At 43.4% G+C, this 25,538-nt stretch overlaps 1 protein-coding gene across 1 annotated transcript in view; it reads left to right on the forward strand.

The window, feature by feature from the left end:
- The window catches only part of lancl1 (LanC antibiotic synthetase component C-like 1 (bacterial)), a 683,707-nt gene that overhangs the window by 651,079 nt on the left and 7,090 nt on the right, over positions 1-25,538 (forward strand). Inside the window, exons 2-8 of the mRNA XM_078227726.1 lie at positions 1,665-1,782; positions 4,635-4,842; positions 7,560-7,707; positions 13,404-13,547; positions 14,949-15,131; positions 20,627-20,803; positions 23,627-23,699. Of these exons, the coding sequence (XP_078083852.1) occupies positions 1,665-1,782; positions 4,635-4,842; positions 7,560-7,707; positions 13,404-13,547; positions 14,949-15,131; positions 20,627-20,803; positions 23,627-23,699 (1,051 nt within the window). The remainder of the gene's footprint in view (positions 1-1,664; positions 1,783-4,634; positions 4,843-7,559; positions 7,708-13,403; positions 13,548-14,948; positions 15,132-20,626; positions 20,804-23,626; positions 23,700-25,538) is intronic.

Consider the following 25,538-nt stretch of genomic DNA (forward strand, 5'->3'; position numbering starts at 1 on the left):
TGATGGCCTACAGTGCCTCATGGATGCTGGATCTGTATTGAATCCGTCCCATTCAGCATGGCAATAGTGCTGCGTAACACAGTGGAGCTTGCCCTTGGTGTGAAGATAGTACTCACTCTCCGGCACTGCAGTTAGCACTGCTGCCTCACAACGCCAGGAACCCGGGTTCAATTCCGGCCTCGGGTCACTGTCTGTGTGGAGTATGCACGCTCTGCCCGTGTCTGCGTGGGTTTCCTCCGGGTGCTCCGGTTTCCTCCCACAGTCCAAAGATGTGCAGGTTAGGTTGATTGGCCATGCTTAGTGTCAGGGGGATTAGTAGGGTAAATATGTGGAGTTAAGGGGATAAGGCCTGAGTGGGATTGTTGTTGGTGCAGACTTGATGGGCCGAATGGCCTCCTTCTGCACTGTCGGAATTCTGATTCTATTACACACTCCTCCCAGTACTGTAATGAACAGACTGATCTGTGGTCGGTAAATATGAGGGATATTCCCTGATATTGCTTCTCTCTCCACCTGCTGCAAACCAGTCACTTCCATGATGGTATTGGCCAGCCAGCCAGCCTTGGTTTTGGACGTTGAAGATCCAGAGTACATTCTTTTCCTTTGCTACTCTTGGTGCTGATTCACGAGCTGAGGGAGAGTTGTAGTTGGTAATCAGGAGCAATTAAGTACCCTTACCTGGGTTTCATTTGAAGCCAGAAGTCTTCATTGGGTCTGGAGTAAATGTTGAGGGCTCCCTGATCTTCAGTAAGTTAAAAGTGTGTAGAGTTCAGCTGCCTTTAAAATGATGGGACTGGTTTGAGACTGTTCTCGCAGATCTTTCTGTTTCTGTTCTAGCAGATGATCTTCACCTCCATGCAGCTTGACACTTCTTCTAAAGTGCCAAAGACATAGATAATACTCTCGAGTGTATATGATACTCCAGTGGTCATTGTCCAATCACCCATTTTACAACAACTTAAATAGAACTGATTACATTGTTCAGCCAACAGCCTTCATGTGCTGCAGATATTAGTTGACTGAATTGGCCTTTGAAAAGCTTTGTTATAAGCGAGATTGTTCTTGTTCTACAAAGTTGATGGTGCAGGAATTGGAGGGGCTAGAAATGGGTTCATGAAAGTTGAAGTTAGCTTGCAATTATTTCCCAACAAATTCTGAACTTAACTTTTTTTAAGGATATGCAATCTTAAGTTATCAGTAACGTCCATGAAAACTTCTTCAATAAGCCGGCCAGAATGTCTAGTAATGTGGGATTCTGAAGTATGGAGCACTGGCATGCGATCAAGTGAATGTTGCTTTCTGACTGTGAGCAGTTTGTTCAATTATTCAGGGCTGTCATTCCCATTAAAGTTTTGTACTTCCATTGCAAATGTTCACTTAAGTTGTGAACTTGTTATAAATGATGTGGAGATGCCGGCGCTGGACTGGGGTAAACACAGTAAGAAGTTTAACAACAACAGGTTAAAGTCCAACAGGTTTATTTGGTAGCAAAAGTCACACTTTAACCTGGTGTTGTTAACTTGTTATAAACACAGGAGGAGGTGAAAATGGTCTGAAGAGGTTCAACATGTAGGCCTAGACTAGGGGCCTAGAATGGACTTTCTTCATTTCTAATGATCTTAGCCATGGAAGCAGAAAAATCTTATTTTCTTAATCCTTTACAGTTAACCAGTGAGTTCATTCATCAACTGCAGAGCAAGATCACAGAATTACTGAAACAACTGAAAAATGGATTACTGAAAGCTAATGAAACAGATTGCACCAGCTACACTGGATGGGCAGGTACTGTTAACACTGCAAAATAATTACTGTACATACCCAGAAACTACGTCATGATTAAAGTTTGTACACTTAAATTCTGAAAATTGTTTGTTAGGTCATTACTTCATGATTTAAAAATGACAAAAGTTGGATGTGTTCTGATTGAAAAGAAAACTTTAAGGTGACCTACTTGAACTTTCTCAATGGTCAAAACTAGTCAAAATAAGTTATTCATACATTCAAAGGATTCGCAAACTGGGGTTTGTGAATTTTAGACATGAAAAACAATTAGGCAGAACCAAAATGCACAACATGCATCTGGTTTACATGCTGTTCCACCTCTTTGTTGAAGTTAAGACTTACTGTAATGTCATTTGGAAGGTAGTGCAGTCTGGTCTGGTGTTGATAACTATTTATCATTTTTATTTACAGAAGGTTTCCAATAACCACAAAGCTTGTAAAAACCTTTCACTCCTTTTCATCTGAAGTTAACTGAATGACTGGGCATGCTTGTATGTAGGGCATATCATTACAAAATTTGCAGATGACATGAAATGCAAATATAGTTATCAGTGGAGGAGATAGTATCACATCAGGACATAGACTGGTGAAATAGGCAGAGAAATTGCAGATTAAATTTCATGTAAAGAAGTGTGATACATTTGGAAGGAAGAGAGGCAATCTAAACTAAATAGGGTATTTCCCAAGAGAGTAGAGGAACAGAGAGGCCTGGAGGTTTAGGTGGACAAATCAATAAAACTGTCAAAAAAGAATATGGGATCCTTGGCTTTATATATTTATATCTGTAGGAAATAGACGACAAAATCAAGGAAGTTTTCATAGAATTCCTACAGCGCAGAAGGAGGCCATTCAGCCCATTGAGCCTGCACCAACAACAATCTTACCCAGGCCCTATCCCCATAGTCTGTGAGTTCCCTTGACACTAAGGGGCAATTTAGAATGACCAATCAGCCTAACCCGCACATTGTTGCTGTGTGGAAGAAAGCCACCGGAGCGCCTGGAGGAAACCCACACAGACATGGGGAGAACATGCAAACTCTACAATCACCCAAGGCTGGAATTGAACCCTGGCGCTGTGAGCCAGCAGTGCGAACCACTGTGCCCGCATTATGATAACTTCAATAAGTAAAATCTCAGCTGGAATATAATGTCCAATTGTGGACATCACGCTTTTGGTAGGATGGTAAGGCCTACAAGAGGGTGCACTAAAGAATGGTAGCAGGGATGAGGGACTGAGGTTATCAAGCGCACAGAGCTAAAACCCAAATAAACGCACTTAGAAGCTCAAATGAAGAATTGCAGCACAAAATAATCTGCTTTTATAAATGCTTTTCCTTTCTAGTTTAGGAGTTATTGTGTTAATTATCAGTATGTTCTGTGAAATCTATTGTAAGTGAAGGAAACACCAGCTAACCTAATTGCTTCAGTATTTCTACTTATTCATTGAAACCAAACAGTTCTGCTGATAAACAATTAATTTAGAATACTGGAATTAAATTGGTACTATAAATTACTTCAACAATCTATACGCAGAGTCATCTCTTGAAGGTGATAAATCTAGTGCATAACCAGTTTAGCCAATGGCTACTGATTAATGTTATCACAAACCAATTCCAAGGTTATCAGAAATGCAGATTACGCAATAAGGACAAATCGCCTGCCATTCTGCCACAAGCATTGAGGATATCCAAAACCTATTTAAATAAAAATGACAAAAGCAGTTATAAACACCAGACCAAACCGCATTACCTTCTAACGTGTTTCCTCAAGTCTAGTCAAATCTTGGTGCTGTCCTTCCCAATGTCATTGCCCCTACGGGTATTTTTCCATAAAAATATAACCAATAAATCTCAAAACCAGCAACTCCTGTGAAATATCCACGCAAACAGCAACTAAGTCAAACAAAATTTTTGTGTTCCTAAATGAACACATTGCACCTGAAAATCAATGCTGGAAGGTTTCCAGTATCAAGTTGAACTCTGTACAACATGCTAGAGGTGTGCATTGACATCTAACTGTTTCCTGTGCACTCTATCCAAGTAGTCAGTCAGTCAGCAACTAACCTTCATTTCTTTCTTTCCTTTTTGTTGGAGTAGAATCGCACAGGTACTTTAATGTTGTACAAACATTCACTCTGAGAATTGACAGACTTCATAGTGGGGGCCATGAGTATTTAATGTTGGGCAGCTCACTGGCACAGTGGTTAACAGCGCCAGGGATCTGGGTTCCATTCCGGCCTTGGGTCACTGTCTGTGTGGAGTTTGCACGTTCTCCCCGTGTCTCTGTGGGTTTCCTCCGGGTGCTCCGGTTTCTCCCCACAGTCCAAAGATGTGCAGGTTAGGTGGATTGGCCATGCTAAATTGACCCTTAGTGTCCAAAGATGTGTACGTTATGGGGATTAAAGGGTAAATATGTGGGGTTACGAGGATAGGGCCTGGGTAAGATGCTCTGTCAGAGGGTTGATGCAGACTCGATGGGTCGAATGGCTTCCTTCTGCACTGTAGGGATTCAATGATCAGTCCCCGCCAAATCCCTGGTTTAGTCATTTTCTCAAATTCTGTGCTCTAACTCGTCTTTAGTCAGAAGCATAACCAGATGCTTCATGGGGCTAGTTACACTACCGTTTGGTTAAATGCTTTTTCTCTGGTACATTTCGAGGGCTAGAAACCATATTCCACAACATCATCAGAGATAAAACAAGGACAATTAGGTGCATATACCAGATAACCTAAAGCTTGGGGTTTAAAAGACAGAAGGAGGCAGAAAACAAACTGGAGGTGGCAAGAGTTTTTAAAGGGTTTCTTTTTATAATATAATGTCATGTCTGTAACAATGTGTTTGTATTCCTCCAGGGATTGCTTTATTATATCTGCATCTGTACAATGTTTATGCCGATCACTCCTACCTGCAAAAAGCTCTACAGTATGTAAATAAAAGTCTGAAATGCCTTACTGGGAATGTAGTGACTTTCCTGTGTGGAGATGCAGGCCCGCTGGCTATTGCTGCTATTGTGCATCATAAGTTGCAACAAACTCAAGAATCGGACAATTATATCAATCAGTAAGTGATAGCAACTTGACCAAACTACATTTGGATTTCTGTCCTTTTCCTCTAGCCCAGCCTCTATCCTAACCTGCAACATCCCTTCTTGCCTAATATTGATTTCCAGTCTTCCAACACTTCAAATTTAAAACACTCATCCGTGGGTTTAAATTCCTTCATGGCCTTGCCTCTTCTGATCTCTGTAACCTCCTCCAGTCCTACAGCCACACTCTCCCAAACTCCTCTGCACTTATACTTTGGCCTCTTGCATCTCACTTCCCTTTGCTCTGTCGCTGGCCTTCATAAACTCCTCCATTTTCCTCTTTTTAAAAAAAAAAATAGCTGTCCTAATAGTTTTTTTGGCAAAGCTATTGGCCTTTGTCACAGCTCCCATATTGTCTGATTAAATATCTGATATGCCAGGGGATCCTTCTGTAGGTGAATAGTGCTATATGGATACAAGCCTTGTTGAATTGCCCCTCTCAGCGAGTCTCCACGCAATAGAGGAACCTTGGTTTTAAAATTCACATTCTCGTTTTCAAATCCCTCCATGACCTTGCTACTACTTATCTCTATCACCTCCTACAGCCTACCAAGATATCAGTGCTACTGGAGGTCCAATAGCTCTCATCTTCCACCATTTGTAAACTTGAACTCCTCCCAAACTCTGCTGCCTGAATCCTAATTCACAACAAATCCCTTTTACCATCATCCTGGGGTTCAGCTTGGCTCCTGGTCTGGAAATGCCTTGATTTTTAATAAATTCTCATCCTTTTCAAATCTATCCACAGTCTTTCCCCCTCCTGATCTTCAACTTGTAAATCCTTCCAACATACACCAATGGCAGGCGGTAAGAGCCAGAGAGATTTCTGGCGAGTTATGAAATGGAAAGGAATTGGAGCTTCTACCATCACTATCCATAGTTCCAGACTAAAACGTGCATGTAACAGTATATGTTGCCACTGCAACTCGGACTCATGGTTGGTTAGGTTGGCTGGGCAACCGATGTGCGCCAGATTAATGATAGCAGCACATGGTTCAATTCCTGTTCCAGCTGGGGTGGATTTGGGACCTGCCTCTTTGTCCTACCTGTGGTAGAGGCTGTGTCAGACCAGCCTTCAAGCAGGGAACTTGAGAAGAGGAAGAAACCTCCTGCCTTGAATAGTTTACTACATTATAGACGTGCTGGTTAGGTGCATTGGCCATGCTAAATTCACCCTCAGTGTATACGAACAGGCGCCAGAGTGTGGCGACTAAGAGATTTGCACAGTAACTTCATTGCAGTGTTAATGCAAGTTAATGACACTAATAAATAAACTTAAACTTGAACAATATAAATGGAAGTTATTGTTTCTCCACTGGAAGGGAAATTTTATTTCAGATGTATCTCTTCTTTGGAATCTTGCCTTAATTGACAGGGCAAATAGGTGGCTTGCTCCCAAACATTCACCCATGTTGCTTCATAAATAGCCCTCTGAGCAAGGCAAGGTCTGGCTGCTATTGAGAACTTTCTTTAGTATTGGAAAATATGGGTTATTTATAGCTAAAGCCTTACCATTTTGTAATACTTCATAATGAAGACTTCTTAATGTCATATACTGCATATTATTCAACATTTGCTTCTTCTAAAACATACTTTGTAAAGGCTATTCTTTAGTAAACTTGCACTGAAAGTGTATTTCCTTCCTATGCCATCCTGAAACGTTATGAAAAGTTTGCTTTTTTTGGTGGAGATCATGGTGGACTATTACTGAACATTCCCTTCCTCAACTTGATACTATCTGTTTGTTTTTGTATCTTCACGCATGTTGGAAGCTGCTTGTTTACAATGTGGTGTACACACTAAATTGCTTTTGATGAATTAAAGGCTAGTTTTAAAAAAAATCAGGTTCGTATTTAATCTATTCACGTGTTGACTGTTCAGTTATAACTATTGCGTCGCTGTATATTCTTTGGTTAATCTTTCATAGCAGTGATGCAATGTGAATGGTTCAAAGTTTTTGCATTTAATAAAGGGTCAGAGCTGCCTTTAGTTTCTGAGAAACATCAATTTGATATCATTACCTTCGGTCTTCTACACACTACCTGTTCGGTCATTGCACTTTTGTTCATTTGAAATTTGGAACAACTCAATTATCACCATTGAATGAGAGAGTAAGGGATTGTTTTTGGTCTGAAATACTCCCTTCCCACTCTCCCAAACCAACAATATATCATGCCCACCAATAAATAAAAAATCTCCTTTGTCAGTTAAAGTTTACTCTTCTCCGAGATCAGCAGCAGGTTGCTCCGAACTTGGAAGGTTCATTATACAGATTGAACAGAAACTCAGATTTGATTCCCAACATTTGCTGAGTTTGTGGATTTCAGCTGAAGCAGCAAATGGGTTGCCTTTGCTGACCTCAGAGCCCAGCAGAGCAAGGATCGCACTCTTAATCACTGTTCAATTGAGGGGGAAGACATTTTATTGCCATGTTTTCACATTTCTAATGGAGTAGCATGATTTTACTTTCCTACTGCCAGAACACTATGTTCTTCTGATCTGTTCATTTGAATAATGCTTTTCACTCAGCAGCAATTTTAAAAAGTATGTATTAAAAAAAGGTGCCATTCTTACTGTGATGCAAAATGAGGAGGTTTAGCTTTGATCTGAGGTTTCTCAAGGTTCAAAAATCAGTCCTGTTTTCAAATCCAAATTAGCGAATGTTTCAGCTTTTGAAATGGATTTCTTACAGGCTTCTCCGATTACATCCATCTGTGGTGAAGCAGAATTCAAAGCTGCCAGATGAGATGCTGTATGGCCGGATGGGATATCTATATGCATTAATATTTGTTAATGAGCAGATTGGCAATGAGAAGATACCATTGCTGTACATGAAACAGGTATCCTCTTTCTCTGTGTCTCTTTCTTTCTCCTTTTCAGTTTGAATGGTTATTTTGCAATATTTTAGTATTTTTCTCGGCATGCTTTCTGAAAATTAAATCCTTACAAACTTTCATTGTGTTGGAATGTACCAATTATTTTCATTGTTATAATGTCTGTGAATAAATGTTCTCTGTGCTGTTCAATTGTGGCCTCTCGCTGCTTTAATGAAGTGCGAGTAACCTTCACTCAAAGCATTCCTTAATAGTTCTACAAAGTACTGGATCATCATGGAAATGTATTACTTGGTAGAAAATCTGTTGAATATGTTTAAAAAATAAAAGCAAGCTACTGCGGATGCTGGAATCTGAAACCAAAGAAGCAGTTTGACAAAGGGTCATCTGGACTCGAAATGTCAGCTCTTTTCTCTCCTTACAGATGCTGCCAGACCTGCTGAGATTTTCCAGTGTTTTCTCTTTTGGCTATTGAATATGTTTATTAGCATTGTAACTTTTGGTTGTTGAAAATCCATTAGTATGTACAATAACTGAAAGTTTGTTGATAGAAACCAAAAAAGTGGGCGGTATTTTCCGGCCACGCTTGCCCCCAAACCAGAAAATCTTGCCGAGGTCAGTGCCCCTCCCCCCCCGCCCGCCCCAAACGATTCCCATGGGAAAATCCCACCAAGGTGTTTGTCACTGCCCCAGATGTTTAAAGACATCGTTTATACTCTGCCAAATATGGATTTCTGCAAAATAAACTTAATTAAGATTTTTATCCTCTTTATTTCTCTCCTGAACATAACTTACTGTTTCCCTTTGGACTTTATTCTTCATGCATTATCCCTGTGGTCCCTGACATGCATTGACAATCCAGCACACCAGCTAGGAGTTTTTAAACTTTCTCAATCTTGTGTTCAGTTTCTCAATGGCTTCTCCCCTCTCTGTCTCTGTAACCACTTTTTAAAATTCATTCGCAGGATGTGAATACTTCTGGCAAGGTCAGACCAGAATCTATTGCCCTCGAGAAGGTGATGGTGAGCCATCAACTTGAATCGATGCCATTCATGTGGTGTAGGTACACCCACAGTGCTGTTAGTGAGGGAGTCCCAGGACTTTGACCCAGTGACAGTTCAGAAAGAGTGATATAGCTCTCAAGTCAGAATTGTGTGCCTGACTTGGAGGGGAACTTATACGTGGCGATGTTCCTATGCATCTGCTGCCCTTGTTCTTCTAGATAGTAGAGGTGCAGCTTTGGAAGGTACTGTAGAAGGAGTCTTGGAGAATTGCCACAATTGGTGGCACATACTGCTGCCACTGTGCACCAGTGGAGAAGAGAACAGATGTTTAAGATAGTGGATGGAGTGCTGATCAGGCAAGCTCATTTGCCCTGGATGGTATTGAGCTTCTCGAGTGTTGCTGAAGCTGCACTCGTCCAGGCTGGGGGAGAGTGTTCCATCACATTCCTGGCTTGTGTCTTAAATGGTGGACAGGATTTGGTGAGTCCGCAGATGAAACACTCGCCACAGGATTCTCAGCCTCTGGCCTTTACATGACTGGTTCAGTCCAGTTTCTGGTTAATCAGAACTCCCAGGATATTGATATGGGTGCCCCAGCAATGATAACACTATTGGGGGGAGGTGGCTAGATACCCTCTTGGGGTGCATCGTTGCCTGGCAATGGAATATGAATGTTACTTGCTACTTCTCAGTCCAAACCTTAATCTTTTCCTGGTCTTGCTTTTTCTGCACAGACTGGTTCAGTGCCCTAAGGAGTTGTGAATTATCAGTCAAAGTCCCCACTTCTGACCTTATGTCGGAGGGAAGGGTCATCGATAAAGCAGCTGAAGATGGTTGGTCCTGAGAAACTCTGCAGTGAAGTCCTGGGCAAAGGGCCTCCAACAACCACAATCATCTTTCTTTGTGCTGGGTATGACTCCAATCAGTGGAAAGCTATTCCCCAGATTCAATTGACTTCAATTTTGCTGGGGCTTTTTGATGCCACTGTCAGCCAAGTGCTGCTTTGATGTCAAGGGTAGTAACTGGCATCTGGAATTTGGCTCTTTTATCCATGTTTGGACCAAGGCTGTGATGAGATCAGGAGCCAAGTGGCCCTGGCCGAACCCACACTGAGCATCAATGATAGCTTTGACTTTGCTGATGATTGAGTGGACTTATGGGGTGGTGATTGGCTGAATTGGATTTGTCCTGCTTTTTGTCGACAGGACATATTTGGGCAATTTTCCACATTGTTGCCTGTTTTGTAGCTGATCAGGAACAGCTTGGCCAGAGGCATGGTTCTGGAACACAAGTCTTCAGTGCGACTGCCAGGATGTTGTCAGGGCCCACAGCCTTTGTTCTACCCAGTGCCTTTATCACATGGAGTGAATCAAATTGGCTGAAGAGTAGCACCTATAATGCTGGAGACCTCGGGAGGAGGCCACGATGGATTACCTTCTCAACATTTCTGGCTAAAGATGATTGCAAATACTTCAGTAGTTCCTTTACACTGACATCCTGGGCTCATGATGTGGAGATGCCGGCATTGGACTGGGGTAAACACAGTAAGAAGTCTAACAACACCAGGTTAAAGTCCACTAGCTTTTGCTACCAAAGTTCAGAACTCCAACCCACCTGACGAAGGGACAGCCTTTTCCGAAAGCTAGTGGCTTTTGCTACCAAATAAACCTGTTGGACTTTAACCTGGTGGCGTTAGACTTCTTACCATCCTGGGCTCCACCATCATTGAAGATACTTGAGGAGCAGCCTTCTCTGGTTAGTTTATTTGCCAAGCATCATTCACGACTGGATGTTGCAGGACTGCAGAGCTGTGATCTGATCTGCTAGTTGTGGGATCATTTAGGTCTGTATTTAGTATCCTATGTTGTAGCTTCTCCAGATTAGCATCTCTGTTTTAGGTTTGCCTGCTGCTGCTCCTGCATGCTCTTCTACCCTCCTCATTCAACCAGTGTTGGTCCACTGGTTTGATGGTAGTGGTAGAGGGTGGATATGCTTGGTCATTAGGTTATAGATTGTGGTTGAGTGCAATTTTGCTGCTGCTGATATCCCATAGTGCCGAATGGATGCTCAGTTTTGAATTGCTTGGCACAGTGGCAGTGCCACACAAATTGATGGAGCATTTTGAAACCATTGATTGATTTCACTTTTACTACCATTGTGTGCGGAATCCAGGTAATTAACACTCATTGCATAATAAAGTTCTTCATCACATTTCCCCTGCATCTCTTTCCCAAAATCTTTGATCTGTGCATTTCCTAGGTCTTGTACAATGGGAATCTGTGCATTCCCTAGCTCTTGTGCTAATGGGAACAGTTTTCCCTTCTTTATCTTGTCCAAATCTCCCGTAATCTTGTACACTTCTATCAAACCTCCCCTCAATCTTCTCTGCCCCAAGAACAACCCCAGTTTTTCCAACCTAACCTTGAACTAAAATCCCCCAGTCCTAGAACCATTCTGGCAAATCTCCTTCGCAACCTCTTATAATAAAGTGATTCTTCAGAGAGTATAAGATAAATATAAATATAAATGGCTTCCAAGGAGGCCATATGGCCCATCATGTCTGAATAACCCAGACCCTTACATCCTTCCTAAAGTGTGGCGATCAAAACTGGACGCAGTACTCCAGCTGGGGTCTAATCAGAGTTTTGCAAAGGCTCAGCATAACTTCCCATTATTCTCAATGTCCATATTTATGAAGGCCAAGATCCCCCTCCGCCCCGGCTCTGCTAACCACTCTCTCAATATGTCTTTTCACCTTCAAAGGTGCACCCCCATATCGCTCCGTTCCTGCACATTCTTTACGACTGTCCCATTGAGTCTATGCTGCTTCCCCCTATCCCTTCTGGGCATTGATATCCCCTATCCAGAGTATATTCTGTGCCTTGCTACCTTCTTCATCCTTCCAAGTGTTGTCCAACATGCGGGATGAGGAATGCTGATTCATCTGCTGAGGGAGGGCAATAGGTAATCATCAGCAAGCTTCCTTGCCCATGTTCGACCTGATGCCATGGGGGTCAGGATAACTGTTGAGAACTCCCAGGGCCTCTCTTTTCGTACTGTACATCACTGTACCATCAACTGTGCTGCATCTGTCCTCACTGTGGCACTGGACATACCCAAGAATGATGATGGAGGAGTCTGGGGCATTAGCTGTGATGTTTGATTTGGTGAGAATGGCTGTCAGGCTGTTGCTTCACTAATCTGTAGCTCTCCCAATTTTGGGACAAGTACCCAGATGTTAAAGAAGAGGACTTTGAGCAGGGTGTATATTTGTCTTTTCTGGTGCCTTGTGTTGATCACCTGATTCTTATTTAATTTTTCTGAGTGACAGACTTGCAGAAGATATTTAAAACTCAACCACACTGCAGCCCTCAGACCTTCTGAGAATACTGTTCCTTCAGTCCTCGCCTCTTGTGAGCATTTGCATTTGCTGTTGTGCCTTCAGTCGGCCCTGTGTTTTGGAATTCTTTCCCTAACCTCCTCTGTGTCTTCATCTCTCCACCCCCCCTTTTAAGATGCTACTTAAAAATAATCTCCTTGACCAAAGTGTTGCTCATTCATCCTAATATTTCACTTGGTTCAGTATCAATTTTTGTCTGATTATGGTCCTGTGAAGCTGTTTGCGATGTTTTACTGCATTGCAGGTTATTGTAACACTCAGTAAGGTATTTAACTCACTTTATTTCCACAGTTTTCTCTCGGCATCTGCCCCAAACTGAGGAAACTATGGCCATTAGATTAGCCTGGCACAGACCAAATTTGGATCTTCTTTGATGGTCCATAAGACAATAAGAAATGGAAACAGGAGTAGGCCATTCAGGCCTGCTCATTTACTAAGATCATGGCTGGTTTAACACTCACTAACTCCACTTTCCTGCCTTATCTTCGTAACCCTTTATTTCTCTACTGATTAAAAAACCTATCGATCTCAGCCTTGAAAATGTTCAAAGACTTGGTCTCCACAATTTCCTGGGGTAAAAATTTTCACAGATTCGTAGAATCCCCACAGTGCAGAGGGAGGCCATTCGGCCCATCGAGTCTGCACCAACTCGCCAAAAGAGCATCCCATCCAGGTCCCTGCCCTATCCCCGTGACCCCACGCATCCACCATGGCTAATCCACCATTCTTCATCACTCTTCCTCACTCGCCACTCTTTCTCAAATCCGTGATATTATCTACCGGTACTCAGGATGGGAGAGGATTCTCCCAGCCAATGAGTATGGGAAGCAATGAGGGAGTGGTTCTGACACACACATTATGCACCACCTACAGGAAGCTGTTTCATAGAATCACAGCTTGTCAGGGTGCAGAAGGAGGCTATTTGGCCCATCATGTCTGCATTAGCCCTCCAAACGAGCATCATGACTTAGTGTCATTGCCCTGCCTTTTCCCCATACCCCTGCACACTATTCAAATAATCATCTAATGCCTTCTTGAATGCCTCGATTGAACCTGCTTCCACCACGCTTCCAGGCAGAGCATTCCAGGCCCAGACCACTCGTTGTCCAAATTTCACCAGCATCGTCTTCCAGATCACCATTAGAGCAATAATCCCTGTCTGATCTGTTTCAGCATTACATATCTCAGTAAAAGTTTTACTTCAGCGGTTGTATTCTTCTCTCTAAACCATTTGCTTGTATTAACAGATTAATTCCAATTTGAAAGTGCAACGTAAAACTTTTATTTTACATTTCAAGATTTGCGATACTGTCATAAATTCTGGAGAAAAGCTAGGCAGCAGAAAACGGATCCCCAAAAGTCCGTTAATGTATGAGTGGTATCAGGAGAATTACATTGGAGCAGCTCATGGCTTAGCTGGAATCTATTATTTCCTGATGCAGGTAAGCAGTTAATTTCGATCTTCCAGTGATACTGAAAATGTGGAATTTTTACTTTATATTGTCGTTTTCAATCAACTCAAATGTGACAATAACAGTGGAAGCCATCTCTAACGCGTAAATCTCAACATCCTATCCAACAACAAACTGCAATAGTAAACCCAGAATCCTGCCAGCCATCACCCTCCAGTTGTTTGTATTTGATTTATCTTTATTGCTGATTTAATAGACTTCTATGTTGAATTTGGATTACAAATTCAGTCCGGAGTAAGTAATTAAGTGCGCCATTTCAGTAGTGCCAGAGAAACCAAAATAGTACAAGTTTAGTCAAGTTGTGACTAATTTATAGAGTGAAATTCTCCCATGCCCCTGTCAGTGGGATCAATGGTGGGCGGCAGGGAGAGAATGCGACAGGAGGTACAAAAATCAGTTTCTCACAGGCATAAATTTACAGTGGGATCTTCCGCTGGTGCCCCCCATGGTGGATCAGGAATCCCACTGTAGGTCAGCATGAAACTGGTTTGCAGCTTGTTAATGGAATGCAAATGAGGGCCTGAACAGGATGGGGCCTGACTAGAGAGTATTGAGCCTGTGGAATTTGCTACCACAGAAAACAATTGGGGGGGGGGAAACATTGGGGCAAGACCAATGGAAAATCCCGCCCGAGGTCAATGGACCTTTGCATGGCGCCCCCCCCCCCCCCCCCCCCCCCCCCCCCCCCCCACCACTCGCTACAATCCCCGCACTCGCTATAATTCCCGTGACGGACAGGAGGGGAAAATTCCCCCCCTGTATGTTTTTAAGAAGCAGTTAGATATTGCACTTGGAATGAAGGGGATTAAAGGATTGGATCAGGCTATTGAGTTGGATGATCAGCCATGATCATAATGAATGGTGGAGCAAGTTCAAAGGGCCGAATGGCTCCTCCTATTTTCTATGTTTAAGCTTCACCCCCTGTCCTATCCTCCACTATGGTAGTGGGAAAATACACTGTTCCAGAACACATCTGGAGCAACGTGGTATGCAAAGGTCAGGCTTTACCTTTAGGGCATTTCTGAGATCACGGACATCTGAGGAGAAGCTGATTTTGGAGACCTACAGCAACTGGACTCTGGAGGAACCCATGCATGGCATGGTAAGTGCACCTTCATGGCGCCTCTGTAAAGCAGCCCTCGGAAGGTGGGAGGTCTTTATTTAGTCAAAACTTTAAGTGATTGGGATCTTCCTTTTCTAAAGCTGTGCTGGCAGCTACTTACTTGTTTATTAAACAGGTAAAGGTTTAGCTATCTAATATTTTTGGCAAAGTCCAAAATTGTACCTGGATTGCGATTCACTCGAGTATTTTTTATTCTTTTATTTGAGCAACAAAATTCTTATTCTGTCTTTTTTATCTTTTATCTTTAGCCAGAGTTTGGGATTGAACAAGATGTCATGTTCAGGCTTGTGAAACCCAGTGTGGACTATGTTTGTCAGCTGAAGTCTTCATCAGGAAATTATCCTCCGTGTATAGGTGAAGCCAGAGATAACCTAGTCCATTGGTGTCATGGGTCACCTGGTGTTATTTACATGCTCATACAAGCTTATAAGGTACAGTTACTGATGTTGTAAGTTGTGTGTGTGTGGGGCAAGTATTATAAAATAATCTAGAGAAGAGATAGCAGAGGCACAATTACACATTGAAGCAATGCACAGCACAGATTCACTTGGATTCTGCCTGATCTGCAGCAATAGAAACAAGCAGAAAATCTTGAAAAATGAGAGCTGTTTTTATTGGGAAAATGATTAAAGGGTGAGCCGATAAGTTTCAAAAGGATTAAAAGAGTAGATGAACTATTTGTAATAATTGGGGAGGGGGCAGAGAGCTGGCAGCATGGTGGCACAGTGGTTAGCACTGCTGCCACACAGCACCAGGGACCCGGGTTCGATTCTGATCTTGGGTGACTGTGTGGAGTTTGCACATACTCCCTGTGTCTGCATGGGTTTCCTCCGGGTGCTCCAGTTTCTTCCCACATCCAAAGATGTGTGGGTTAGATTGATTGGCCATGCTAAATTGCCCCTTAATGTCAGGGGGATTAGCAGGGTTACGAGGATAGGGCCTGGGTGGGATTGTTGTCGGTGTAGGCTCGATGGGTCGAATGGCCTCCTGCATAGGGATTCAATGAGGAGGTTTGGGGAGGGAGGGAGGTGACAAATGGGAGGGTTTATAGACCGCATTTGTTTTTAGCGTATTCGCTAATGACACTATTGAAGAACTATTTACCAACCCCTCTAAAATGAAAATGTGCTATTAGAATGCACTTTAAATGGGGGACACCTGTACTGGACCTATGCACCGCTAGTAATAAGCTGAAATCCGCTATTCACTCATTAACAAGTAAAGATGCCATTGCATTGGAGCTATTCAGCTTTCTGTGAAGTACAATAAAGTGTTCGTGAAGTTTTCATATTATATCCATGGCCTGGTGATAAATCACTTTCAGTGCCCCACTTTGACCGTTGAAATGTGGATGCTAAGACATAAGCTTAAAAGACCCCTGTATGGACCACAAGACAAAATAAGAGGTACTTGAAATAGCAAGAGCGGAAATGACATCCAGAAAAGCTAGATATCAGTATTTCAGCCCATTCCAGCAGAGCTGAAAAGCTACAGAGATCTCTTTTAGAGGGCAGAGTAGAGAGCAGCAGCAAAGAGCAGAAAGACAGGTCAACCTAGGTGTAGTTGAAAGACGAATGTCACAAAATGGTTGCCGGTGAGATACAGTGGATGTGTGGGAATGGCACAAGTCAAACTGTGTCACACTCCATAACAAAAGATCTCCTTTAGGAGCAGCTACAAGCAGCAGCATTATTTGATTTTAACCTTCCATAGAATCCTACAGTGTGGTCAGCCCATTGAGTCTGCACCGACCACAATCCCACCCAGGCCCTATCCCCATAACCCCATGCATTTACCCTAGCTAGTCCCCCTAACACTAAAGGGCAATTTAGCATGGCCAATCCACCTAACCCGCACATCTTTGGACTGTGGGAGGAAACCGGAGCACCTGGAAGAAACCCACGCAGACATGGGGAGAATGTGCGAACTCCACACAGTGACCCGAGCCGGGAATTGAACCCGGGTCCCTGGCGCTGTGAGGCAGCAGTGCTAACCATTGTGCCACCGTGCAGCCCTAAAATTTGTGTTATCGGTAGATGGTTTTTTTCAGCAGGCATGATTAATTAGTAGGAACAAATGAAGCGCATATTGTAACACGTTGACGTATATTGTAGACAATTTTCCTACTGTTGGCACCAACCTGTGCTTAAAACAAAAGCTTCCTGACTTTTAAATTCAGTCACAGGATGTGTGAGTCACTTGTGAGGGCAAACTTTATTGCCCATCTCAAATTATCCTTGATAAGGTAGTGGTTAGCCACATTTTTGAATGCAACTGAGTGGCTTGCTGGAGTCACTAAACCATATCAGTAATAGGTCTACAGTCATACACATTGATGTTGACCTGGGGACACCTATAGGGCAGACCTGGTACGGCCAACAGATTTCAGTGAACCAGATGTTATTTTGGCAATCCAGTAGCTTCATGGTCACGATTACTGATGCTAGTTTTTAATTCCAGATTGTATTGAATTAATTGAATTTAAATTCTGCAGCTCCAGTGATGGGATTTGAACTCAGGAATCTGGATCATTAGTCCAGGCTTCTGGATTGCCAATTCAGTGAAATAAAATTGCTCATGGCATCTGCTGGAAGCAACCAGGATCTGAGCTGCTGGCTCGAGAGCTGGCGAGACCTGGACGTCACCTCTTTTTGGCAAGGCGTGCCACATTTTGTGCCACTCAGCCACTTAACAGTTTGTTGGCCTCTCCCCTGAGGTCAAGACTGAATTGGAAATCCCACCAGTTGAGAGCTACTGGCCAATCAAAGGCCAGCATTAGGGAGATGGAGACTGCTGCCAGTACCACAGCTGCCCGAGGCCTCGAATCAAGGAGGGACCCAGGTACAGGTGAGTGATGGCAGAAAGGGGGTCATTGAGCTAGGTCGGGGAGGGGGGTTGACAGCAAGGCTTTCAGCAGGCTTCCCCTACTCGCTGCCAGATTCCGTCAATCAGGCACTAGGTGACCACCCCCCACCTGGACCTGTAAGCAAATACACGCCAGGTTTGTTTGTCATGCTTACTGCACGGCAAGCAATCCACCTGCCACTGGGTTAATAGCAGCAATGACGGGATGAGGCTCTTAAATGGGCATAAAGGCCTTCAGTTAGTAGAAGGGTTGAAAGGCCATTTAATAGACTTCATCTTTGTAGAGGCAGGAAGGTAGTGCCCCCCCCACCCCTCACACACACACAAACCCACCAGAGGGATGGGCTAACGATTCTGCCACATACTCCCTAAAGTCAGCCATACCTGTAGCTATTTCAGCTGAAAGTATCACTGTTTTTGTGGAGATGGACAGGATTACATGCTTCTTACTGATATCTGATGTTTCCATGTTATGATATCTTGATGGAGCGAAATACGAATCAGTTTATATTCTTCGCTGTGAGAAACTGGGTGCTGTGGCAGAGCAGATGACTTATGTACCCAAATGACTGAAAACTAGTGCAAGTGTGAAAACCAGTCAGAAAAGCTAAAGGAATACAGTGAGCAGGGATTATATTCCAGTTATACAGAGCCTTGTGTACAGCAATCAGCTTGGAGCCTCAGAAACGTGGATGATCTGGTCATTATCACATTGCTCTTTGTGTACTAACTGGCGGCTGTGTTTCCGGCATTACACTGTAATTAATTTTCAGCTAACATGGCCCAGTGATCCACTCTGCACTGAAGAATGTAACTCCTGAGGGTAATTAGGAGTGAAGAGTAAATCTGAGTGTACTGGTAACACCCACATCCTGTGAATTCCATTTGGTGAAATGGACTGATTCTGTGCTGTAAATTGTACATAACTCTAAATATAAATCGGGAGAACATTATTGCCGTGTATTTTAATCCACTTCAGGAGCATTTGCATTATCCTGATTGATTGTGGTATCATGATGCTGTTACAATTCTACAATGACAGATGTAGAACAGTGAGCCATGCATTTATATCCTCGTATTGTGCTCCAAGTCATGGAATCATACAGACGGAAACAGGCCCTTCGACCTACCATGTCTATCCCAACCATCAAATACCAATCTATATAAATCCCATTTACCAGCACTTGGTCCATAGCATACTATGCCACTTTGTATGTGATGTTGGGATAGAAGCAGAATGAGAAGACAGCACTTGCCCACAATGAAGATTGTGAAGTGTCTCGCTGCATCTCTTTACATGCATCCTCCTTCATAACTCCCCTGCCACTTCCCCTTAGCCCTGCAGATAGCTTCTCTTCTAGCTTCTCTTCTAATTCATAGAATGCTATAATGCAGAAGGAGGCCATTCGGCCCATTGAGCCTGCACAGACCACAATCCCGCCCAGGGCCTATCCCCATAATCCCATGCATTTACCGTAGCTAGCCCCCCCCCCCGACACTAAAGGGCAATTTATCATGGCCAATCCACCTGACCCGCACATCTTTGGACTGTGGGAGGAAACCGGAGGCACCCGGAGGAAACCCACGCAGACACAGGGATAATGTGCAAACTCCACACAGACAGTGACCCAAGCCGGGAATCGAACCCGGTCCCTGGCGCTGTGAGGCAGCAGTGCTAACCACTGTGCCACAGTCGCCCATGTCCCACAAATGCAGAGGAATTTCTAAGCGAGTAAACTCCTTTGTTCTGGTGCATTTAATTTCAATATTCACACCAAATGCTGGAAGCCTCATCATTCAACAACTCGCATCAAAGGGTTTTAAAGAAGAGAATGTATGTGGAAAAAGGTAGAACATCAAACGTTTTATTTTTAATACATATCTCACTACAGCTTTAAAAAGTCTCAGATATTGACAAAACCCTCATTGCAGCACTAATGGTGACAATACTGAATCACGCTACATCATTCAAGCAACACTTCCATGAACAAAGTTCCTCCGATAATGATCCAATTCTCTTTTGAAGGCCTTGATTGAATCCTCCTCCACCACACTCACATTCCGAGCATTCCAGGTCCTAACCATTCGCTGTATCGAAAATTGTTTCCTCATCTTGCTGTTATATCTTTTGCCAGTCACCTTAAATTGGTGTCCTTTGGTTCGCAATCTTCTGCCAACAGGAACTGTTTCTCTCCATCTATTCTGTCCAGCCCCTCATGATTAAAGAAACAAATGATCAAAGTCAAAAATATCTCTCAGCACTCCCTTAAAAATGAATGTCGAAAGAAGACAAAGACCCATTCTGACCCATCATTCTGAGCACTTGTGACATGTCCAATATTCTATTCAAAATTCAGCATAAAGATGGCAAGCCAATAACAAAATAAATTGGACTTTAATGATTTTAGCAAGATAATTACAATAATTCATGTTTGGAGTTTACAGGGCTTTTTGATGAGGTTGGGGGGTGTATATTTTTAAAAATTCGTTTGTGGGACTTGGGCGTCGTTGGCTGGCCAGCATTTATTGCCCATCCCTCGTTGCCCGAGGCTCTGGAGTCACATGCAGGCCAGACCAGGTAAGAATGGCAGATTTCCTTCCCGAAAGGAAGTTAACCAGATGGGTATTTCTGACAATTGGCAATGGTTTCATGGTCAACAGTAGATTCTTAATTCCAGATTTTTTTTAAAAATTCAAATTTCACCATCTGCCGTGGTGGGATTCGAATCCAGGTCCTCAGAATATTAGCTGAGTTTCTGGATTAATAATCTGGTGTTAATACCACAAGGCCGTCACCTCTCCTGATATTGTGATACATAAGACCCTCCAGTTGTGTGCGAGAGGCTGGATGGACCAGAGAATCATTTCCTGTTCATCATTGCTGTATGTTTCACAATAATCAGATAGGCACTATTATAGCAGAGAGCTGCCCAAAGATCTGAAGGAAATCCTCGGGACTATAAAAAGAACTGAGATGCCTAATTTCCCACACCGTAATTGTCACCAGGCTTTGATCAAGTCCATGTGCCATTCTTTAATCTGTCCTTTATGTTGGCAATAGATTTTCAGGGAAGAAAAATATCTGAAAGATGCTTCGGATTGTGCGGATGTGATTTGGCACAGAGGACTGTTAAAGAAAGGATACGGACTGTGCCATGGACCTGCTGGGAATGCTTATGGGTTTCTGGCCATGTACAATCTTACTCAAGACAAGAAGTATTTGTACAGAGCTTGCAAGGTATGTGATACTGTCTTTATATTTGGTGAGAAAACCTTATTAGCAAACCACATTTTATTGTTAAAGAAAATGTATTTTCAATAATAATATATTGATGCTCAGCCCAGTGTGAACCATATTGGAATTGGACATGGGTTAAATCCTTTGTCATTGCTTTTACCATCCGATCTGTATAGTCCTGAGCTTTGAACTGGCACACTTTAGTCTACATTCTAGAGTATAAAACATGACAGTGAAAACTGGGAATAAGAGGCCGACATTTTCTTACAAGAGGAGAAGAGTCACTCAAGCCCATGACCCTCCGGGTGCCAATGATAGAGGATGGGGATCGAGTTACCGGACGTTTCTACCAGTCATAGAGCACTTGTGATATGGGGAGATATAAATTAGGAAGAGATTCTCTGGCATAAAAAGGTTAACACAGTAAGAAGTCTCACAACACCAGGTTAAAGTCCAACAGGTTTATTTGGTAGCAAAAGCCACTAGCTTTCGGAGCGCTGCTCCTTCGTCAGGTGAGTGAGAGTTCTGTTCACAAACAGGGCATATATAGATACAAACTCAATTTACAAAATAATGGTTGGAATGCGAGTCTTTACAGGTAATCAAGTCTCAAAAGTACAGACAATGTGAGTGGAGAGTTAACCTGTGCTTAACGCTCCCTCCACTCACATTGTCTGTACCTTTGAGACTTGATTACCTGTAAAGACTCGCATTCCAATCATTATTTTGTAAATTGAGTTTGTGTCTTTATATGCCCTGTTTGTGAACAGAACTCCCACTCACCTGACGAATGAGCAGCAAGCACTCCGAAAGCTTGTGGCTTTTGCTACCAAATAAACCTGTTGGACTTTAACCTGGTGTTGTGAGACTTCTTACTGTGTTTACCCCAGTCCAACACCGGCATCTCCACATCATAAAAAGGATAACCAGTGAAAGGCGTGTGGTCTGTTCTAATAGTATCTCAATGGTTCTACTTTTAATTGAGTCTGGACTGTTTGCCTGCATACCTTTTATTAAGGTGCTGAAGTCTGAATAGTGTATTATAATCCAACTGATTTGGCGCAGCACAACATCCTCCACACATCTTGTGTAACTCTGCATTGTGTGAATTGCAGAGTTACTACAGTTTTTCTAATTAATTTTCCACTCCTCTCTGGCCACAGGAGAGGTGTCGGAGGACTGGAGGATAGCCAATGTGGTACCATTATTCAAGAAGGGAGCAAGGGATAAACCAGGAATCTCCAGGCCAGTCTATCTAACCTCAGTGGTGGGGAAACTATTGGAACAAATTCTGAGCAACAGAATGAATCTGCATTTGGAGAGAGTCAGGGATTAATTAGGAATGGTTAGCATGGTTTTGTTAAGGGGAGGTCATGTCTAACTTGATTGAATTTTTCAAAGAGGTGACCAGGTGTGTAGATGAGGGCAGTGCATTTGACGTGGTGAACTTGGACTTCAGCAAGGCTTCAGATGAGATCCTGATGGGAGACTGATAGTGAAGGAAAGAGCCCCATGGGATCCAAGGAAATTTGGCAAATTGGATCCAGAATTGGCTGAGTGGCAGGGAGCAGAGGGTGAAGGTCGAAGGGTGTTTTTCAGACTAGAAGACTGTGTCCAGTGGGGTCCCATGAGGATCATTGTTAGGGCCCTTGCTGCTTGTAGTTTATATAAATGATTTAGATTTGAATGTTGGGGGGTTGATCAGTAAGTTCACAGATGATAAAATTTGTGGGGTGGTAAATAATGAGGAGGATACCCTTAGATTACAGGAGGATGTAGATGGGCTGGTCAGATAGGCTGATCAGTGGAAAATGGAATTCAGTCTGGATAAGAGTGACGTGATGCACTTGGGCAGGACAAACTAGACAAGGGAACTCATGATGAACAACAGAACCCTCGGAAGTACGAGGATCATAGGGACCTTGGTGTGCAAGTACAGGTGGATATAGTGGTTAAGACGGGATATGGTATACTTGCTTTTATTAGCCGAGGCATAGAGTTTAAGAGCAGAGAGGTTATGCTGGAACAATGTAAAACGTTGGTTAGGCCACAGCTAGAGTATAGTGTGCAGTTCTGGAATCCACATTACAGGAGAGATGTGATTGTACTGGAAAGGGTGCAGATGAGATTTATCTGGATGGTGCTTGGGCTGGAGAGTTTTAGTTGAGAAGAGAGATTGGATAAACGGATTGTTTTCTTTGGAGCAGAGGAGACTGAGGGGGGACATGATTGAGATGTATAAAATTAAGGGGCATATATAGACAGGAAGAAACTTTTCCCCTTCATGGAGGGATCAATGACTAGGGGCATAGGTTTAAGTTACGGGGCAGAGGGTTTAGAGGGGTTGTGAGGAAAAACTTTTTCATCCAGAGGGTGGTGGAAGTCTGGAACTCACTGCCTAAAAAGGTGGTGGAGGCAGAGACTCTCAACATTTAGAAGTATTTAGATGTGTACTTGAAATGCCAAGGCATACAAGGCTATGGACCAAGTGCAAGAAAATGGGCTTCGAATAGTTGGGTTGTTTGTCTTTGACTGGTGCAGAGGCGATGGGCTGAAGGGCCTTTTTTTATGCTGTATACTTTTATGACTCTAATGCTGAGGGTGTGAGAAAGCTGGTATCTGAGCGATAACAGGTGAGTTCCAGAACAGTCACTGATCCTAATGTTAAACGAGATGGTATCTAACTCCAAGCGTAAGTATTGTGAATGGTACACGTTTCCCTCTGATTCCCTCAGTTCATACTTAAACCTTGTGGGCTTTTTAAGATTAATATGCCCCTTGGGGCTCTAAAGTGTATTTTTACTGATGATATTTGCCTTTAAGTTTGCAGAATGGTGCTTTGACTATGGGAAGCATGGCTGTAGAACACCAGACACTCCTTTCTCTCTCTTTGAAGGTAATTAACATTTAAAATCACTTAAAATAGAATTAAGATAAAAGCAAAATACTGCAGATGCTGGAATCTGAAACAAAAATAGAAATGCTGGAAAATCTCAGCAGGTCTGACAGCATCTGAGACCGCGAGGATCTACAAAAGGTCGTGAATGTAGCCCAATCCATCTGTCTACACTTCCCGCTGCCTCGGCAAAGCAGCCAGCATAATTAAGGACCCCCCGCACCCCGGACATTCTCTCTTCCCCCTTCTTCCTTCAGGAAAAAAATACAAAAGTCTGAGATCACGTACCAACCGACTCAAGAACAGCTTCTTTCCTGCTGCTGTCAGACTTTTGAATGGACTTACCTTGCATTAAGTTGATCTTTCTCTACACCCTAGCTATGACTGTAACACTACATCCTGCACACTCTCGTTTCCTTCTCTATGAACGGTATGTTTTGTCTGTTTAGCGCGCAAGAAACAATACTTTTCACTGTTAATACATGTGACAATAAATCAGATCAAATCTGGAGAGAGAATAGAGCCAATGTTTCGAGTCTGGATGACCCTTTGTCAGAGACCCACAACTACCTTGACTACAGCTCTTCACACCCCAAATCCTGTAAGGATTCCATCCCATTCTCTCCGTTCCTTCGCCTCCGCCACATCTGTTCTGATGATGCCACTTTCAAAAATAGCGCTGCTAAAATGTCTTCCTTCCTCAATCGTGGTTTTCCACCCACTGTGGTTGACAGGGCTCTCAACCGCGTCTGACCCATCCCCCAGGCCACTGCTCTCACCCCCTCCCCTCCCTCCCAGAACCAGGATAGAGAACCCCATGTCCTCACTTTTTACCCCACCAGTCTCCACATTCAAAGGAGCATCCTCCGCCAATTCCGGAGGGACTATTCTCTCTGGGACACCCTGGTCCACTCCTCCATCACACTCAACACCTCACCCCCTGCCCACGGCACCTTCCCATGCAATCGTAGAAAGTGCAACACCTGCTCCTTTACCTCCTCCCTGCTCATTGTCCCAGGGCCTAAACACCCCTTTCAGGTGAAGCAGCGCTTTGCAAACACCTCCTTCAATCTGGTCTATTGCATTCGCTGCTCCCAATGAGGTCTACTCTACATTGGAGAGACCAAACACAGGCTGGGTGATCCCTTTGCTGAACACCTTTGGTCCATCCGCAAACAGACCTTCCTGTCTCTTGCCACTTCAACACACCACCCTGCTCTCCTGCCACATGTCCATCCTTGGCCTTTTGCAATGTTTCAGTGAAACCCAACGCAAATTGGAGGAACAGCGCCTCACCTTCCGTTTGGGCGCTTTACAGCCTCCCAGACTGAACATTGAATTCAACAACTTCAGAGCATTGAGCTCTGGCGAAGGGTCATCCAGACTCTAAACATTGGCTCTATTCTCTCTTCACAGATGCCATGAGACCTGCTGAGATTTTCCAGCATTTTCTGTATTGTTTCAGGTAGAATTAAATTGTGTTTCGGACAAGCATTTCAGTTTTCTAAGAGGAGGCTTTTCTAAGCTTTGGTAAGTCTGAGTGGCTGAGACAAAGGGCCCTATTTTCGCATTTTGATTCTAAGTGCTGCATGGACTTGAAACTGGGAGTGTTTCAGATCCGACTTTTAGACCCGTTCTCAGGCGCCCCCATATGCACTCTGCCTGCAAAAATATCAGCGATTCCCGAATCGTGCTACAGGAGCCTGTGGGCGGGGCTTAACATTCCCAAAATCCTGCAGCTCCGATTGGCGCCTCCAACCGCGCATGCGCAGAAAAAAAAAGATAGAATGCAGCTCCCGCCACATCGCTCCCAGGCTGAATAATGCCTTCCCCTGGCCC

The sequence above is a fragment of the Mustelus asterias genome, chromosome 14 (assembly GCF_964213995.1).
Source record: "Mustelus asterias chromosome 14, sMusAst1.hap1.1, whole genome shotgun sequence".
Taxonomy (NCBI): domain Eukaryota; kingdom Metazoa; phylum Chordata; class Chondrichthyes; order Carcharhiniformes; family Triakidae; genus Mustelus; species Mustelus asterias.